At 39.9% G+C, this 20,507-nt stretch overlaps 1 pseudogene and 3 gene segments (V, D, J or C); 2 read left to right on the top strand and 2 right to left on the bottom strand.

Moving 5' to 3' along the window:
• Positions 1-7,543: 7,543 nt before the first annotated feature.
• LOC136694137 (immunoglobulin kappa variable 3-15-like) lies at positions 7,544-8,052 on the top strand. The segment is given in 2 exon segments: positions 7,544-7,592; positions 7,742-8,052. Coding segments are annotated over 2 exon segments (360 nt in total).
• Positions 8,053-10,535: 2,483 nt separating this feature from the next.
• Positions 10,536-11,297, bottom strand: LOC136694135 (Ig kappa chain b5 variant C region-like). The segment is given in 2 exon segments: positions 10,536-10,852; positions 11,291-11,297. Coding segments are annotated over 2 exon segments (324 nt in total).
• Positions 11,298-18,389: 7,092 nt separating this feature from the next.
• Positions 18,390-18,854, top strand: LOC136694134 (immunoglobulin kappa variable 3-20-like). The segment is given in 2 exon segments: positions 18,390-18,438; positions 18,583-18,854. Coding segments are annotated over 2 exon segments (321 nt in total).
• A 1,277-nt stretch (positions 18,855-20,131) lies between these two features.
• Positions 20,132-20,305, bottom strand: LOC136695766 (U2 spliceosomal RNA; annotated as a pseudogene).
• Between the last annotated feature and the right edge of the window lie 202 nt (positions 20,306-20,507).

Raw genomic sequence — 20,507 nt, 5'->3', positions numbered from 1 at the left:
TCACTCTCTAATCCTTCTACACCTTCATTAGACTGATTAACATCAGGTTTACCGTCACTCTCTAATCCTTCTACACCTTCATTAGACTGATTAACATCAGGTTTACCGTCACTCTCTAATCCTTCTACACCTTCATTAGACTGATTAACATCAGGTTTACCGTCACTCTCTAATCCTTCTATAGCTTCATTAGACTGATTAACATCAGGTTTACCGTCACTCTCTAATCCTTCTACACCTTCATTAGACTGATTAACATCAGGTTTACCGTCACTCTCTAATCCTTCTACACCTTCATTAGACTGATTAACATCAGGTTTACCGTCACTCTCTAATCCTTCTACACCTTCATTAGACTGATTAACATCAGGTTTACAGTCACTCTCTAATCCTTCTACACCTTCATTAGACTGATCAACATCAGGTTTACCATCATTCTCTAATCCTTCTACACCTTCATTAGACTGATAAACGTCAGGATTATCGTCACTCTCTAATCCTTCTACACATTCATTAGACTGATTAACATCAGGTTTACAGTCACTCTCTAATCCTTCTACACCTTCATTAGACTGATTAACATCAGGTTTACAGTCACTCTCTAATCCTTCTACACCTTCATTAGACTGATCAACATCAGGTTTACCATCATTCTCTAATCCTTCTACACCTTCATTAGACTGATAAACGTCAGGATTATCGTCACTCTCTAATACTTCTCCACATTCATTAGACTGATTAACGTCAGGTTTACCGTCACTCTCTAATCCTTCTACACCTTCATTAGACTGATTAACATCAGGTTTACCGTCACTCTCTAATCCTTCTCCACCTTCATTAGACTGATCAACATCAGGATTATCGTCACTCTCTAATCGTTCTACACCTTCATTAGACTGATCAACATCAGGTTTACCGTCACTCTCTAATCCTTCTACACCTTCATTAGACTGATCAACATCAGGTTTACCATCATTCTCTAATCCTTCTACACCTTCATTAGACTGATTAACATCAGGTTTACCGTCACTCTCTAATCCTTCTACACTTTCATTAGACTGATTAACATCAGGTTTACCGTCACTCTCTAATCCTTCTACACCTTCATTAGACTGATCAACATCAGGATTATCGTCACTCTCTAATCCTTCTACACCTTCATTAGACTGATCAACATCAGGTTTACCGTCACTCTCTAATCCTTCTACACCTTCATTAGACTGATCAACATCAGGTTTACCATCATTCTCTAATCCTTCTACACCTTCATTAGACTGATTAACATCAGGTTTACCGTCACTCTCTAATCCTTCTACACTTTCATTAGACTGATTAACATCAGGTTTACCGTCACTCTCTAATCCTTCTACACCTTCATTAGACTGATTAACATCAGGTTTACCGTCACTCTCTAATCCTTCTATAGCTTCATTAGACTGATTAACATCAGGTTTACCGTCACTCTCTAATCCTTCTACACCTTCATTAGACTGATTAACATCAGGTTTACCGTCACTCTCTAATCCTTCTATAGCTTCATTAGACTGATTAACATCAGGTTTACCGTCACTCTCTAATCCTTCTACACCTTCATTAGACTGATTAACATCAGGTTTACCGTCACTCTCTAATCCTTCTACACCTTCATTAGACTGATTAACATCAGGTTTACCGTCACTCTCTAATCCTTCTACACCTTCATTAGACTGATTAACATCAGGTTTACAGTCACTCTCTAATCCTTCTACACCTTCATTAGACTGATCAACATCAGGTTTACCATCATTCTCTAATCCTTCTACACCTTCATTAGACTGATAAACGTCAGGATTATCGTCACTCTCTAATCCTTCTACACATTCATTAGACTGATTAACATCAGGTTTACAGTCACTCTCTAATCCTTCTACACCTTCATTAGACTGATTAACATCAGGTTTACAGTCACTCTCTAATCCTTCTACACCTTCATTAGACTGATCAACATCAGGTTTACCATCATTCTCTAATCCTTCTACACCTTCATTAGACTGATAAACGTCAGGATTATCGTCACTCTCTAATACTTCTCCACATTCATTAGACTGATTAACGTCAGGTTTACCGTCACTCTCTAATCCTTCTACACCTTCATTAGACTGATTAACATCAGGTTTACCGTCACTCTCTAATCCTTCTCCACCTTCATTAGACTGATCAACATCAGGATTATCGTCACTCTCTAATCCTTCTACACCTTCATTAGACTGATCAACATCAGGTTTACCGTCACTCTCTAATCCTTCTACACCTTCATTAGACTGATCAACATCAGGTTTACCATCATTCTCTAATCCTTCTACACCTTCATTAGACTGATTAACATCAGGTTTACCGTCACTCTCTAATCCTTCTACACTTTCATTAGACTGATTAACATCAGGTTTACCGTCACTCTCTAATCCTTCTACACCTTCATTAGACTGATCAACATCAGGATTATCGTCACTCTCTAATCCTTCTACACCTTCATTAGACTGATCAACATCAGGTTTACCGTCACTCTCTAATCCTTCTACACCTTCATTAGACTGATCAACATCAGGTTTACCATCATTCTCTAATCCTTCTACACCTTCATTAGACTGATTAACATCAGGTTTACCGTCACTCTCTAATCCTTCTACACTTTCATTAGACTGATTAACATCAGGTTTACCGTCACTCTCTAATCCTTCTACACCTTCATTAGACTGATTAACATCAGGTTTACCGTCACTCTCTAATCCTTCTATAGCTTCATTAGACTGATTAACATCAGGTTTACCGTCACTCTCTAATCCTTCTACACCTTCATTAGACTGATTAACATCAGGTTTACCGTCACTCTCTAATCCTTCTACACCTTCATTAGACTGATTAACATCAGGTTTACCGTCACTCTCTAATCCTTCTACACCTTCATTAGACTGATTAACATCAGGTTTACAGTCACTCTCTAATTCTTCTACACCTTCATTAGACTGATCAACATCAGGTTTACCGTCACTCTCTAATCCTTCTACACCTTCATTAGACTGATCAACATCAGGTTTACCGTCACTCTCTAATCCTTCTACACTTTCATTAGACTGATTAACATCAGGTTTTCCGTCACTCTCTAATCCTTCTACACCTTCATTAGTCTGATCAACATCACGTTTACCGTCACTCTCTAATCCTTCTACACTTTCATTAGACTGATCAACATCAGGTTTACCGTCACTCTCTAATCCTTCTACACCTTCATTAGACTGATTAACATCAGGTTTACCGTCACTCTCTAATCATTCTACACCTTCATTTGTCTGATTAACATTAGGTTTACCATTACTCTCTATTCCTTTTGTTTGAGTGTCTACACATGGATGTTAATTTAGTAAAACACTGTCCTCTATGAAATCTCTAATGATTCCATGAAGCTAAGTCACAAAATAAATGCACTCTGGATTTAAGGACATGGACTTAATGTCAAAAGATCAATGTGTGTTGTTCCCATTGGCTTATTCAGTTCATTTGTTTTAGCTTCATATTTTCACCTCTTTTTTATATTAACTTATATTTACAAATATAAATTTATGGCGGCACAATGGTGCAGCAGGTAGTGTCACAGTAACACAGGTTAAGGGACCTGGAGGTTGTGGGTTGAAACCATGCTCTGGGTGATGCTCTGTGAGGAGTGTGTTCTCCCTGTGTCCACGTTGGTTTCCTCATACGGTCCAAAAACACACATCGGTAGGTGGATTGGTGACTCAAAAGTGTCCATAGGTGTGAGTGAATGTGTGTGTGTGTGTTGTGTGTGTGTGTGTGTGTCACCCTGTGAAGGACAGGTGTACCCTCTAGGATGTGTTCCTGCCCTGCGCCGGGGTAGGCTTCGGTCACACCACCAACTTGAACTGGATAAGGTACAGACAATGAATGAATGAATGAATGAATGAAATTCAACTTTATACTATATTTATCACATTAAAACTGTAAAACTTGAAATAAACTACATACATGTCTTGGAGGTGCTATAGCTATCCTAAGGGTAACTTCAGCACCATAAAACACCTCTCTGGCACAGCCCATAATCCCTTGGAAGCTCTTGTTGCACCCTTGAACAGACCTGACTCTGCGTTCTTGTTTTTTGCAGCATTATTCTTCCTAGTTTGGTGTTGAAGTTACATTTTCAAAAAGCTTTCAGGATTCATGCACACATATAACAGGGAGGCTGAACTCAACAAGACTGAACTCTCACTCTCCAATTCTAATCTGCTATGCTCTGCTGTTTCACTCATCGCTGAACTTTGACCTCTCTTGAAAAAGCAAAAATATACAGTAAAGCAAAATGCTATACAACATTTATGAAAATCAAAACACAACAAAATCAGGATATGCTTCCTCTGAAATGTAAACCTATTCCAAACATATAATGAAAAAATATATAAATTATTAAAAGGTACATTGTCACTAATCTCTAGTTTGCAACACTTTTTATTTGTACTTTAAATATATATATATATAATTTGCTGTTTTTATGTAGCCAAATTTCTTAACAATAATGTGTCATTGAGAAAAGGATAAGCCAAGTACTATTTCTTTTTGATCTATTGCTTACAAATAGCTCCTGGAGAGCTCAGTACACTTGCAGGAGAACTGTGACTGCCCAGCTGAAAAATGCAGGCCAGCCTCCTGCTGGTGTTGATGGGAGAGAGTGGTCATCCTACCCACACAGAGAGTGACTGTAGCTGTGTCCTTTTCTTGCATTAAACACTTATCACTGGACAGTCTGCCTTGACTATACATTGAATCAGTGTCTATCAAACCAGCAGCACTCTCTGAAAGTTAAACATCTCCTCCTCTAACTAAAATTTGAGGAATATCTATAGATGCAGAAATAATCTTCATTATTTAATGAAGGAGAGAGAGAGAGAGAGAGAGAGACAGCAGTGAGGTGAAACTCAGATTTACATGAACAGTCCTGAGTCGTCCTCTTTCTCCCAGAATAGAGCAGCACTTTCACCAGATGTTCAGTTTCATTCAGTCAAACTCACTCAGGGACACACACAGTGTCCAGATTGAAGCTTTATTTCAGTGCAGTAAAGTCTCAGGTCCAGCAACAGGACACTGAACAGAGAACAGACAGAAATATCAGCTCTGTGGAGAATTTAAACTCTACAGTAGAAGCAGGTGAGAGCAGCTCTGTGGTCAGTTCTGTCTTGGAGCTCTTTGGGATCCACTTTTACAACGACACGTCCCACTGAGACCTCAGCTTCAATTACATTATTGTTGCATTTGTTCATTGTGATCAGATCATAGAGACAGAAATACATATCACCACCCGTTATTAGATTTTTGACACCAGATTAATGAAGGAACAATAAAATAATAATATATATTTTTTTTCTAATTTCTTTTTTTCAGTTGAATGTGGAAAGAACTAATGATACACAGCTAATTCATGATATTAATAAAAAATGTAGGTAGTTTTCCTCATTTCCATAGAGAGGGTCCACTTTGCATCATGAGCCCATGCTTCAGTGCTCTGCTAGTGTTTATAGTCCTGTGAGTTTAACACTTCATGACTGAGAGCTGCTGCCCCACAAACTTCACCCACAGCAACCATGACTTTGGTCTCCATCTTAATCTGGACACTGGCGCTCTGGACGAGAGGTAACATAACTGAACAAACACATTCACATATAATTAAAAAAAAAAAAAAAACGAGCAAAATATAAAGTAATAAATATGAAAATAATCTAAACCATTAATTATAGAAAATCATTTTTTAAATTGAAAAGCATATTTTAATAATTTAATTAATAATTTAATAATTTGCATATTAACTTATATATTTTAAAATTTCCAATTTACAATGTGATTTTTATCTAATTTATGTTTCTCAGGATCCAGTGGTCAGGTGACTGTGACTCAGAGTCCTTCAGGACACACAGTTTCTACAGGACAATCAGTCACCATCAACTGTAAATTCAACCCTTCACCAGCATGTTCCCCTCCGTGTGTGGCCTGGTATCAGCAGAAACCTGGAGAAGCTCCTAAACTCCTGATCTACAGGACTAACACTAGACAGTCAGGTATTTCAGATCGTTTCAGTGGCAGTGGATCTGGATCTGACTTCACTCTGACCATCAGTAACGTCCAGACTGAAGATGCAGGAGATTATTACTGTCAAAGTGAACACAGTATCACTGGTAGCTGGTTCACACAGTGAAATAGAGTCGTACAAAAACCTCCCTCAGTCAGAGAGTGCACAGAGACTGCACTGCTGCAGCTGCACCCTACTGCAGGTGCTGAGGGGGAGGATGATACACACAATAACACACACTGTGGAGGAGAGACACACACCTCACTAACACACACCTCCACACACAATAACACACTCTGTGGAGGAGAGACACACACCTCACTAACACACACCTCCACACACACCTTACCCCCTTACCCAGAGTGCCTTGCTGAGGGTCTGGCTGCTGCTGTGACTCTAGTGTCCATTCTCCTCTTTCTGCACTGGTCAGAACCCCCTCCTTCACCTGTGACCTGTCCAATGTCCAGATCAGTAGCGCCCCCTGTGGAGAGGATCCAGACAGCAGACAGAGCAAAGAGAAGGGTCCCTCAGACAGCTGCAGAGAGGAGGGGGAATGTAAAGCCACAGAAAGCTTCATCATTGGAGCTAATGAACAGAAAACACATATACAGCATTAAACACTGTCTGCAAGCTCCGCTCCATTTCTCTCAGTTCTGTTCATTCACTAGGATCCACTGTTACATTCACATGGTCCAGTGTGGACTACGAAGGCAGTCTTAATGGAGCACAGCTGGCCACACATTCCCTCAAGGGCCTCTCAGCACAGTGCTTGTAAATGTGTAACATCTGGCTCGTATCATTTGGTGTTGGAAGTGAATGAGCTAAATGCAGTAGCCCATGAGTAAATAATGGACAACACTAAGCTCAACATTACCTCAGAGGAAAAGTACATGTTCTTCACTGATTTAAAGCTGTGGTGTAAGAGTTTAAGGAATACTGTAAAAACTCTTCATAATGAACATTAAACTGTGTGTATTTACTCAGTAACACAGCTCAGATCAACTGTGACACTAGTATTAAATTACAGTTGTGTGGCTTCTGCTTATGAAAATATTCACATTTAATATTCAGTGAAGACAAATGACTCATTTTACATTCGGTAACTTCAAATAAGTTGTCCTTCAAAACACACACACACACACACACACACACACGCACACACACACACACACACGCACGCACGCACGTTTAAAATAGTTATTTTTTGTAGTCTATATTTAATTATATGTAAATAATATTCTTTCCTAATAATTCAGTTATATTTTTAACATTCCCCTCATGATACACTAAAATAGAGGAAATACATTCATTTCCATAGAGAGGGTCCACTTTGCATCATGAGCCCATGCTTCAGTGCTCTGCTAGTGTTTATAGTCCTGTGAGTTTAACACTTCATGACTGAGAGCTGCTGCCCCACAAACTTCACCCACAGCAACCATGACTTTGGTCTCCATCTTCATCTGGACACTGGTTCTCTGGACGAGAGGTAGAAATGTGGGGCTATATTTCAGTTTTGAAGATCAACATTGAAACACTTTCTTGAATTATTTCATTTTAAAATTACAATAGATTGAATTGCTTTATTTTTGTGTGTATACAATTTAACATTGATATATATTTCTCTCTCTCTATTAGGTTCCTTTGGAGATATAATAATGACTCAGACTCCAGGATCTCAGTCTGTTTCTCCAGGAGACACTGTTACTATCAGCTGTAGATCCAGTCAGAGCATTAGCAGCAATCTCGCCTGGTATCAGCAGAAACCTGGAGAAGCTCCTAAACTCCTGATCTATAGAGCATCCACCCGTCAGTCTGGAGTCTCAGATCGTTTCAGTGGGAGTGGATCTGGTACAGACTTTACTCTAAAAATCACCGGAGTAAAGCCTGAAGATGCAGGAGATTATTACTGTCAGCAGGGTAGCAGCTGGCCACTCACACAGTGTTAGAGCGTCGTACAAAAACCTCCTTCAGCTGTAGAGGAACTGCTCTGAGTCAGAAACACTCACTGATCTGTGAACAGCTGCTAAAGCTGCACTCAACTGAACTCATCAGCTCCACAACACTACAGTAGTGAAGAGTGTTCTCTCTTTGGGGAGGTTTCCTCACTGTGGAACAGGGATTTACATCAGGAGATGGAGTATCTCACTAGGAGCAGCAGCAGATAAAAACTACACACTGTACACACTACACACAATCTTCACAAGCTCTACACACCGTTACTAATTACATTAGAGCTTGACTTTCAGCTTCATTCATTAATCTATTCACACTGCATCATGTAAATTTACTGAATTAAATGTTAATATTAACTTAACCGAATAATGTAATGATGTTACACCACTGACCTACAGTGACCTTTGCTCTGGTCTAACATTATGTCAGTTCTTCTACAGTTAGATCTTCTTAATCTGTGTGTTTTTGTATAATATTAGAAACATTGTTCTTCCAAAACCTGTCCATTTCTATCCATCCTTAAAGCCGTCTGTCTGGGGTTCATGATGATTCTGCATCTGTCCAAAAATGTTCAGCTTGTTTCAGTCAGTCACACTCAAGCACATCACTCAGCACCGCACTGAATCTACAGCTACTCCCAATTTTAACAACAGAGATTGTACTTTTTAGTGAACTGTATGATGAAGAATCACTGAGATTTTATTCCTCACCAAGACACTGCTCAAGATTAAAGCACAGTTCAGATTATTGAGCTTTTAACTACACAACAATACTGTGTTTCTATGTGATGTCACTATATGAACAAACAATGATCAGGGGGTTCTGACCACTGAAGAGCAGGGTGAAAGGGGGCTAACAAGGTATACAGAGCAACAGCTGGACTACAGTCTGTGTGTGCACTGCATTCATACATCTGCACAGATCTGATTGGTCTGTGAGTTTACTGCACTACAAAGCCTTTACTATAAAAACAGGAAACGTTCTTCCACTGAAAATGAACACTGTTAAAATTAAATCATTCTCATAGTTTATCTGTAGGGGTCCGCATTGGACAACGTCTGGGTCCAGATCAGGACCGTGGTCTGCCTTTTAGTGACCTCTGCCTTAAAGGATAAAAACCCTGCTCAGAACATACACAAATGTAGCAGAGGAGGTCTTTTAGGGATCAGGGTGGACATTCAGGACATTAGACCAGGGCTGGACAACCCGAGACTCTGTGTCTGTACAAGTGTGACTCTTATATTCATAATTAAATTATAGCTATATGTTTGTTGGGTCTGTGTACCTTTTCTCCATTTGATTTTCATGTTTAAATGGAAAAAGGAAAATGGAAAACAACCCGTGATCTGATTTCTGATTTGTAAATAGAAAATCTTAATAAGAATCAGGAGAATGCTCCGTCTGTTTCTGGGGCTGTGGTCACTCCTCTCTCTGTTCACAGAGCTGCTGCTAAGAAGGACAGCTCTAGAGTCACAGTCTGAAATCATTTTACACACAGCACAAAGACCCAGCCCCAGTGTGTTGAAGGATTATGGGGAAGAAACAGGGTTTTCTTTTAGGAGTGTGAGGAGATTCTGCTCTTAAACGTCTGGAGTCAACTCTTCATTTCTGTCGACTAAACCCCTCTTTCTAACGACATGGGGCAGACACTGCTCTGAAATATCCACAGTTATATTCAGATTATTGTTCTAAAGCCGTCCTGCTGAGTAGTGTCTCTGTACACAGTGAGAGTGGTGGAATAGAGTCAAAATGAACAGATTTAATGAAGAGGAATCGACTCCCAAAGAATCAATCCTACAAGTGTCTGGGAGTCAGGATCAAATCTTGGTGAATCACTCAGAGAATCTGAACTCTTGGAGTCGACTCAGTCTCTGTTTGTGATTGATGTGAGAAGGTGTAGTTGCTGTAGGACTGGTAGCTGTGTGCAGACAGATTTGTGTAAATGCACAGCCTGTGGCTCTGGTAGTAAATGTATTTCAGAACAGAGGGAAGCAGACTTTTGAACTGATATCAGTTCATTTATATCACTATTATTTTCTGGTCTTAGGCTTTTGATCATATTTCTCACTTTTGATGGTTAAGGAACATTCAGGAATTCTGAACTTTCATTAATTAGTGATTTATTGAAATAACTTTATCAGTCTCCTCCTTCTGTCAGTTCAAAGTGGACATTAACACTCGCCTGTTTCAGTAAAAGTTTAAAGAGGAGTTCAAAATGAAAAATCACACATTTTGTGTTGATTTAAATGCTTTATTTTCATAAAAGAATGTAGCATTATTAAAACAAAAATTAATGATTGCAGATAAAGACAGACAAATAATCAACAAATAGTGTAAGAGTGTATATATAGAGAGTGTAACTCTGTACTGAGCTGCTCCAGAAGCTGATGTGAAGATCTGAGCATTAATCAGAGACATGTTTGAACACACTGAAGATGAAGAGGAGCTCTATCAGCTCCAACACAGGTGTGGACCCTCACTGTCCAGTGCACTGATCTCTCTTCAGTGTTTCACTGACAGTAGTCTGGCCTCCTTTGGTGGCCTCACAGGTCACTGTCTTCTTCATCCACTCGTCCTCCTGGAGGGTCAGGGTGCTGCTCCAGCTGTAGAGGCCAGTGTCCTTCTGCAGAAGCCCAGGACTCTGACTAAACCCAGAGGTCAGGGGGTTTCCACCCACCTTCCAGCTCAGCTTCCAGTCTGAGGGGAAGCCCTTGTTGGCCAAACACACCAGTGTGGTCTCTCTCTGCCCCAGACTGGAGGGGGGCAGGACTGTGAGGGTGGGGCGGGTCGGAGCTAGGACACACACACACACACACACACAGTTTCATTTCCCTTATTTCTAACACAGCACAAATGACTTCAGTGATGCAGTAAAAATCACACTCTAATTACAACCTTCAACTCAACCACTTTCACATATAAACTCATATTTACAATTACATTCAGAGGAGGATTTCAGTTTCATTAAATATTACAGAGTTTTCACTTACAAACATCTACAGAACATTATGATTTCACCAGGCGTCCCCAAACATTTGCATATAACTGTTTTTCTAACAGAGCAGAACTGAGTTCAGTGAAGCATTAAAATAACGCTCTAATTATAACCTTAAACTGAACCGCTTCAAATATGAACTAATATTTACAATTACATTAATAGATACATTTCATTCAGAATACTTTTAAAACTATTTCTTTCATTTAATTCATTATAATTGTAACATTACACACATCCCATGATGCGAAAGTTTAAAACATGATTTGATTTCCTCCAAAACAGTAAATAATCAATAACTAAATCAAGCTGCAGTCTCCATGTACTACGTCTTCAAAGCTTTAGAACAGAAAACACTGCTCATAATAACCTCCACATTGTGGCGTCCAGATGGAGACAGAACGGCTCTAATCACCCAACACTGACTCTACAATCCAGCTTTACATTTGATCTTTTTAAAAAGAAATGTCATCACTGAACACTTCACAGGAAACCTTTAGGAAACATTTGTATTTTAAAGAAAAGAAATCCAGTTCAGAAACAGGAGCTGGTGGTGAAACCTAAAGCTCCACACTCTCCACACTTCAGAGCAGTTCTAATTAAATACATTCACATTTGGATTATCATTTATTCAGAAGATCATCAAGTGCATCTCTACTGTTGTCCAGAATAATTTTAATTAAAGATTCCTTTTGAATAAAGAGTAAAAGTGGACTTACTTCCAACATCCAGTTTTGTTCCTCCACCAAAAGTCCACCACAGTGATACAAACTCGTTTACTGGCCGTACAAAAACCTCCTGCTCTAAACACACCACTCTCTTCAGCCTTTACACACACTATTTCTGAACTAGAACACAATATTAATGGATTCTGCAGCTATTAATAATGGAAAACACTCCCAAACTGTAGAAGCTACAGATTCTCAACAAGGATTATTTTATAAACATTAAAATATCTAAACCCAGAACACACTTTGTTCTTTTGTATTTCCACAACAGACAAACACTTGATATAAAAGTATAAAACTACATGTAGAAACATGTTTTCATCTCAGATTCCAATTACAATCACAGATACAATCATATCAACTAATATTAAAACCAGATCCAATTAATGACAATAATAAAAACATGCTCCACTCTCTGTGTTGGTGATTATATGTTCACTTTCATCAGAAGTGTTCATAAATAATTCAATCAGTAAAAATTAGAGCTGCTGTTGAAAACTGTTCAACATTCATTAATAGTTTAAAAGATTCTTACTGTTATCATTGTGTTTCCTCCACCCAAAAGTCCTCCAGCCCTGATCCAGACAGATGGAGCCGCAGTAGCAGCTGCAGAAAACCTCAAATGAAAGGCAGAGACAGTTAGAGTTTAGGATTTTAAACATGAGACTCCACACTGAGCAGAAATGTTTGATCAAACAATATCAAATAAATATGATGATCTTTCCTCAGTGTTGTTAGAAAGATGATTTCCATAGAGAGGGTCCACTTTGCATCATGAGCCCATGCTTCAGTGCTCTGCTAGTGTTTATAGTCCTGTGAGTTTAACACTTCATGACTGAGAGCTGCTGCCCCACAAACTTCACCCACAGCAACCATGACTTTGGTCTCCATCTTCATCTGGACACTGGCGCTCTGGACGAGAGGTAACACACTCAACTTTAGTTTGAGGAGATTTATGTCTGATGTAAGACTATTGTGTTTGTAATTATAGATTTATGAGATGCAGATATATATTTAAAAAGATACTTTCACATGTAAAATACAAAACATTAATTGTAGGCAATATAAGAATTTCAACTGAAAACACACGTTAAAATAATGGTTAAAACAAATTATTATGTATTATCTTCCTCAGAAACCAATATGTTAATTTTTCCTTCAGGATCCAGTGGCCAGGTGACTGTGACTCAAAGTCCAGCAGAAATAAGTGTTTCTACAGGAAAATCAGTCACCATCAACTGTAAAACCAGCTCTGATGTTTTTTTGGATGATTCTCTAGCCTGGTATCAGCAGAAACCTGGAGAAGCTCCTAAACTCCTGATATACAAAGCTGATCAGTTAGAGTCAGGTATTTCAGATCGTTTCAGTGGCAGTGGATCTGGATCTGACTTCACTCTGACCATCAGTAACGTCCAGACTGAAGATGCAGGAGATTATTACTGTCAGAGTGAACACAGTATCAGTGGTAGCTGGGTGTTCACACAGTGAAATAGAGTCGTACAAAAACCTCCCTCAGTCAGAGACTGCACAGAGACTGCACTGCTGCAGCTGCACCCTACTGCAGGTGCTGAGGGGGAGGATGATACACACAATAACACTCTGTGGAGGAGAGACACACACCTCACTAACACACACCTCCACACACAATAACACACTCTGTGGAGGAGCGACGCACACCTCACTAACACACACCTCCACACACAATAACACACTCTGTGGAGGAGAGACACACACCTCACTTACACACACCTCCACACACAATAACACACTCTGTGGAGGAGAGACACACACCTCACTAACACACACCTCCACACACAATAACACACTCTGTGGAGGAGAGACACACACCTCACTAATACACACCTCCACACACAATAACACACTCTGTGGAGGAGAGACGCACACCTCACTAACACACACCTCCACACACAATAACACACTCTGTGGAGGAGAGACACACACCTCACTAACACACACCTCCACACACAGTAACACACTCTGTGGAGGAGAGACACACACCTCACTAACACACACCTCCACACACAATAACACACTCTGTGGAGGAGAGACACACACCTCACTAACACACACCTCCACACACAGTAACACACTCTGTGGAGGAGAGACACACACCTCACTAACACACACCTCCACACACAATAACACACTCTGTGAAGGAGGTCCATGCTGTCCACTCCAGTCCAGGTCGACACAGGGGACGTCTAATGGCTGATCAGTTCATTATTGTTCAGATGTCTATCACCACCTACTGGTGCACTGTCCTATAATCAGTGTACAGAACTTACACAGCTCCAACACCTGGGCTCCACACCTGAGCACCACAGCTACTGATAATTAATCTAACTTCATGTCACACTGCTCTCTAATGAGAGGAGACTGATCAACATTTCCTCTCACTCTCTAAACTTACATAAGTATTTACAATATAATCAACTCAATCAGAATCAAACAGTCCATGTCCCTGTCCCATCTGACCTTTTCTGATCCCTCATCACCACCTATAGGTTGTTTGAAGATGACATCATGTCACTGCCTGATCTGCAGATGGAGGACAGGAAGTGATGTCATACACAGGGAGCTCTACGATCACTAATAAAGCTGATAAATCAATAATCTTTGTTACTTTTACTGATAAATCATGAGGAACATAAATTAAATACCAACATTGTTGTACAAGAGGGACAAATAAAAGCAATAATGTGACTGAAAAAGGCTTATGAGCCAAAGCCTGTGTTCAGGACGAGACTGAGACAGCTTCCTGTTCTGAAACTTCTTGTTGGAAAATTAGTTGTGTTTTGTCTAAGTTTTAAATCTCTCACCAGCGCAGACCCAGCACCAACACAACTGTGTACAACACACACTCACTTCTCACACCTGCATGAGGCTGCAGTCAGCTTTTAATTCACCTGTGTCCCGTTCCACCTTAAACACTAGAGCATACACCATACACCTGCCGCATCATTTAAGGTGGAATGGAAAGCTTCTTTAATTGTGGGATCTGTGAGGAGCGAGTGTTTTATTTTGCTGAGTTCTGTGGCAGCTGTGTGTCACTGGTGAAGGACTGAATACCTAAAGTTACTTTAAGTAAACAACCATAACATTAATGTTGAGAGGCGATGCAGCACGGGTTGTTTTTGTTGCTCCTTTAATCCACTGGATGATAAAAGAGAACCACACCACAGTCATTGTGGAGTGACCGAACTTCTAAAACCAAGTTGTGTGTCTAAATACTTCAGTGATCTTTCATTAGTGTTTTTGAGTTAAAGGACGTCTGGAGAAGAAGACAATAGCTGCTAATCTCACAGTTCAGTTTAAATCTGTCTCCATCATCATCTCCAACATGTGTTGTGTGTTTTGTTTGTACATTTCTCTCGTAATATGGTCTACATTATCACAATACAGGCTCCATTCTGGTTCTCTCGTCCTACCCTCGAGATTCCACACATCATCAGAACCATGAGACTGAAAACAACCTGGACTTCAGCTGAGGGTTTCTCCCTTCAGATTCTCAGCAGGTCTGGTGTCTAATTTCTTTAGGGGGTTGTACAGCAATGGTAAAAGTCCAAGTGCAGACTGTTACACCTAAGTACTCAGTCTGACGCTCAGAAGGCATTTCTACAGATTGGTCACTAGTTCATCAGCTTCTGTCAAACTGAATATTTAACTCATGGTTCATCATCTGATGCTAAATCATCACACATCTCCCATAACGGTAGTTTAGTTTACTGAGGAATAGCAAACAAATATTTAGGCACTGATTATTTATGAATAAAAAGAATACATTTGTCAGTGACCAAGCCTCTGTAGGAAGGAGGACTCTGGGGGCAGCAGCAGTTTGTCTGAATGGTCTTTTATTTACACACCAGAATGACACACTGTAACACACCCCAAATGACCAGCTTTTCTTCTCAACGCAAAAAAAACAACAGTCACTTTCAGTCCCTCTTCTTCTCTTCCTGCTCTCAGTGCTGGCCCCTCCTTTGTTCCCATCAGCACATCCTTCACTAGGAGTATATCACTGGTGTGATGGAAACAGGTCATCAGGGAGTGAGAGAGAGATAGATAGATAGAGAGAGAGAGAGAGAGAGAGAGAGAGAGAGAGAGGACAGCTGCATGGATTAATTTAAATTTCTGGTAGAGGACATGGGTTTGAAAAGCAACGTTCATTATTTTATTCAATTCATTTTATTGGACCAATTCTAAAGTGGGCTTTCAAGTCATCATCAGTGACTGCAGATGGATATTTGGACCTGGTTGATCTCGGTTGGAAGGCTATCTCTCTTCCCCCAATATTCACAGACTGCTGAATTAATCCATTATGTCTCCTAAACTGTCACTGATCTATAAATCTCTTAGTGGTGTAGGATTATGGAGTAAAACAGCATCTGTAAATGAAATGTTGTGAATGAGGTACTGCTGAAATGAGTTAAATTGTGTCAGACCATAAAATCTGATGAACATGTGGTATGGCTGAATGCCTAATATTGTTTAATATTAAAGTTAATAATAACATGAACTCCTGCACCTTAAAGATTAGTTCATTGATGAAGTGGTGCCTGTCTGGTTTGAAAGATCTCACTAACATGGGACACACCCACTGTAGAGAGGGTGGAACCCAGGTAGGGAGTGTATTGATCCCCAGGGGAAGATAAAGGTGAGCACACCCAGGTGAGTTCACTTCCACTTTGGTCAAACAAAGGGACGGCGGGAATTGTTTGGTGCGTTGCTGTTGGAGGAACTTAGTCTGTGTATGTGCACTGGTGGGAGCAGCTGACCAGTTGAGAAGTGGAGAAGCACAGGCAGTTGAATTAATGGCTGGTGTGGATTGGTGTTAGCAGTGACTTAACCGGTGCTGGTTCAACGCTGCTTGCACATTCATTGGGTTACAGCTACAGAACAGTTATACCTCAGTCATATTGTTTTACCTGGAGTGGGGCAGCAGCCGGGGCACTTGTGGGCCACTGTTTTCCCTCCACTGTTTATTGTATTGTTTTTTTATCTTGTGCATTACATGGACTGTAATTGGACTGTGTTCATCCAGCTTATAGCTGAGCCACCCGTTACTATTTTACATTTTTATTAATGACACTGTTTTGAGGTTTAGCTTTAGACCTTAAGGCTGTTATCTGTAACGTATTGTAATGACATATCACAGGTCGTTTCTGTTGCTGTTTGTTCTTTTCTTTGTTTTGTGGTCAAGGAGTGGGTCACCCTGGTGCTCGGGTTGTGCCCTTTTATTTTGGTGGTGTAATCTTGTTGGTGACCTCAGTCTGTGATCTTGGTTTTGCGTGGTCGGTGGTAGTCTGTGTGTCCATTAGTGATGTTTTTGTGAAAAGGGCTCCGTGGGTTTGGGCACTTCCTTGGCAACACTGTTTTGGGCCTGTGCTATGTTATGTAGTGTCTGTACATCAGCTTAAACCCCACACAGTTTCCAATAGTGTTTACAACATTTATATATATACTAAATAATTGAAATAAAGTTTGTATCAAGACTTGATATCCTGACTGATGCATGTGCATTACTGGCTGGCTCTCACACTCTTTTAATTGAGTGGCCTAGCGAGGGGTCCCCTTCCCCATAATATAGGGGTGGTGTAGTCAATGCTTTATACAGATTTAGGTGTGCACATTAGTGTAAATCTTGGGTACTTGTGGTATAGTGCTACACCTAGTGACAACAACGAGTTTCCTGGTGTAACAGTGGGAGTTTTCAGTGTGACGACACAAATCCGCACTCACAGCTCCACTTGATGTGATTGTCTCTTTGAGAGTAAAATATTCACAGAAAAACTTATACCTGCATTTTAATATGATTTTCCTTTCATTTTAAAATATAAAATAAACCAGTAAAAGCTGTTAAAACAATGTTTCCAGTGTTTTCTTCAGAGTCATTTATAATCTCCTTCCTCAAGACTAACTCTTATTAAAGAGATACTTGTTTCTACATTTTAACATGCTGCTTTGGCTCCTCCCACTCATTCTGAACCTTCTCACCTGACAGTCATAGCAGTTCAAACTGAAATCTCTCTTTTGACAAATCTGAGCACTCACTGCAAACAACTTCTAAATACAACGCCCCCTGTCTGCAGTCTTCCAGTTGGAGTTAGAGTATGACGCTAAAGGTCTGATTATGTTCTGAGATCTTGAATTAGTTTTATTAAACTCATGTGACTTGTTTTAGAACATGGACATGTGTTATATGCTGTGCATTGGCAAGAAATGTAGGAAAGAAAATTCCATATTAATTTGATTATCATCGTCTCACTTCTCCACACAATTAAAAGCCATATATATGTAACTGTTTCCTAATTTAGTTTTCTACATCCAAACTGTAAAGTTTCATTAATGTAATGTGACCACTGATAAACAGACATTTCAGTTAATTACTTTTTTGTTGGTCATTATATGGATTATTCAGTTGTAGAGAGCCCAGTCTGAACTCACTAGAGGTTTGATGATTTCCATAGAGAGGGTCCACTTTGCATCATGAGCCCATGCTTCAGTGCTCTGCTAGTGTTTATAGTCCTGTGAGTTTTACACTTCATGACTGAGAGCTGCTGCCCCACAAACTTCACCCACAGCAACCATGACTTTGGTCTCCATCTTCATCTGGACACTGGCGCTCTGGACGAGAGGTGAGGAAAGCTGTTAATATTTTGATTGTTTTTATTTATATTTGAAGGCAACATTTTGGCTTTTAATGATATTTCCTTTATTTTTACCTCTGAAATACAATGTTTGTGTCCATTAATATCAATATATTTATTTTTCCATTACAGATTCATTTGGAGATAAAATCTTGACACAGTCTCCAGGATCTCAGTCTGTTTCTCCAGGAGACACTGTTACTATCAGCTGCAGATCCAGTCAGAGTGTAGGCAGCTCTCTCGCCTGGTATCAGCAGAAACCTGGAGAAGCTCCTAAACTCCTGATCTATAGCACATCCACCCGTCAGTCTGGAGTCTCAGATCGTTTCAGTGGGAGTGGATCTAGTACAGACTTTACTCTAAAAATCACTGGAGTAAAGCCTGAAGATGCAGGAGATTATTAATGTCAGCAGTATAACAGCTATCCACTCACACAGTGTTAGAGCGTCGTACAAAAACCTCCTTCAGCTGTAGAGGAACTGATCTGAGTCAGAAACACTCACTGATCTGTGAACAGCTGCTAAAGCTGCACTCAACTGAACTCATCAGCTCCAGAACACTACAGTAGTGAAGAGTGTTTTCTCTTTGGGGTGTTTTCCTCACTGTGGAACAGGGATTTACATCAGGAGATGGAGTATCTCACTAGGAGCAGATTAACACACTCAGCACATTACACACTTTACAACCAGTCTAAACACAGTGTATACACACTTTATACACACTATACGCATTCAACATACAGTCTCCACACATTAATTACACACTTTACACAATTTGTTTAAATAGTATTTTACTTTATTCACACAGTAAAATCACTACATTTGTTTCCAGTAGAACTTTAAAAGTTAAGTATAAAAAGGAAAGACTATGTCCCTGAACTCTAGTATCTTGCTTAAGTCTATTATGTGGATCAAGTCAGTTCTTCTAAAATTAGACTGGTTTAAACTACACAGAACTTCTGTAGAGGAAGTGTTTTATTATTATTTTATTCTTCTTCTTCTTCTTCTTCTTCTTCTTATTATTATTATTATTATTATTGTTATTACTATTATTATTCTGAAAACCTGCCCATCCTTTTTTAAAGTCATCCTTGTGGGGTTCATTATCTTCATCGTCTGTGTAAATATGTTCATCTTGACTCAGTCAAACTCAAGGACACACTCAGCACTGAATCTACAGCTAAACTCATTCTCCAACAAGTAAAGCTTCTATTTTGGGCCTAAACATATATTGGCAATTTACCAGAACCACAAACAATGCTAAAGAATCACACACATTGGACTATATTTATTTGTGTTTACAGTGTGCAGTGTCAGTTATTCCCTCTGCCTCAGCATCATGTCTCTGGGCTGGGTCAGGCCACAGGACGACCTCTACATCTCAGGTAGCGTTCTCCATTGATTAGAAATGGACAAAGGACCCTGTGGCGTGTTGAATCCAGCCTCTATATGAATCCACACCTACGTCATCACATGCTGCATCCATTAACTGGAGAAGACTGTCCCAGGTACAGGGCAAATCAGCTGTGCTTTAGAGGGAGGACTCAGTGATGTTCCTTCAAGCCCCCTGTCCCCAGTTCTCCTGATGTTTGTGGGAATCAAACCAGGGACACTCCTGTCCCAAGCCCACTTCTTTAACCATTACAGCATGGCTGCCCCCAAGAGAAAGAAGTGCAGAGTTTGTGGAGTTTCTGTAATAACGTGTAGATGAAAAGAATGGATCTATGAAGACCCTCTTCCATCCCTCTGCTCTAAAAATCGATTTATTTCATAATTATAATATAGAGAAGGTATCAGATATTAAACCTAGAGAACTGATACTAAACTTGATCTTAGCTGAAAGGCAGAGTAGTGATGAACCTCCCACTGAAATGTAGCTGGTGCAATGTGGACAATATCAATCTAACACATAATCACACAGCCGTTTTGTGATCAGGCCCCTGTCCTGCTCAGCTCCCCCACAACATTCTGTCCTCCCCAGACATGTCCTTTTACTTAGAGTTAATAAAAGTGTGGTGTAAGTGTTATTTTATGGTTATTATAAATGTACAGTTACTG

The sequence above is a fragment of the Hoplias malabaricus genome, chromosome 4 (genome assembly GCF_029633855.1).
Source record: "Hoplias malabaricus isolate fHopMal1 chromosome 4, fHopMal1.hap1, whole genome shotgun sequence".
In the NCBI taxonomy this organism is placed as follows: domain Eukaryota; kingdom Metazoa; phylum Chordata; class Actinopteri; order Characiformes; family Erythrinidae; genus Hoplias; species Hoplias malabaricus.
Note: the sequence above shows the minus strand (reverse complement) of the source record. Positions and strands in the feature narration are given on the sequence as shown.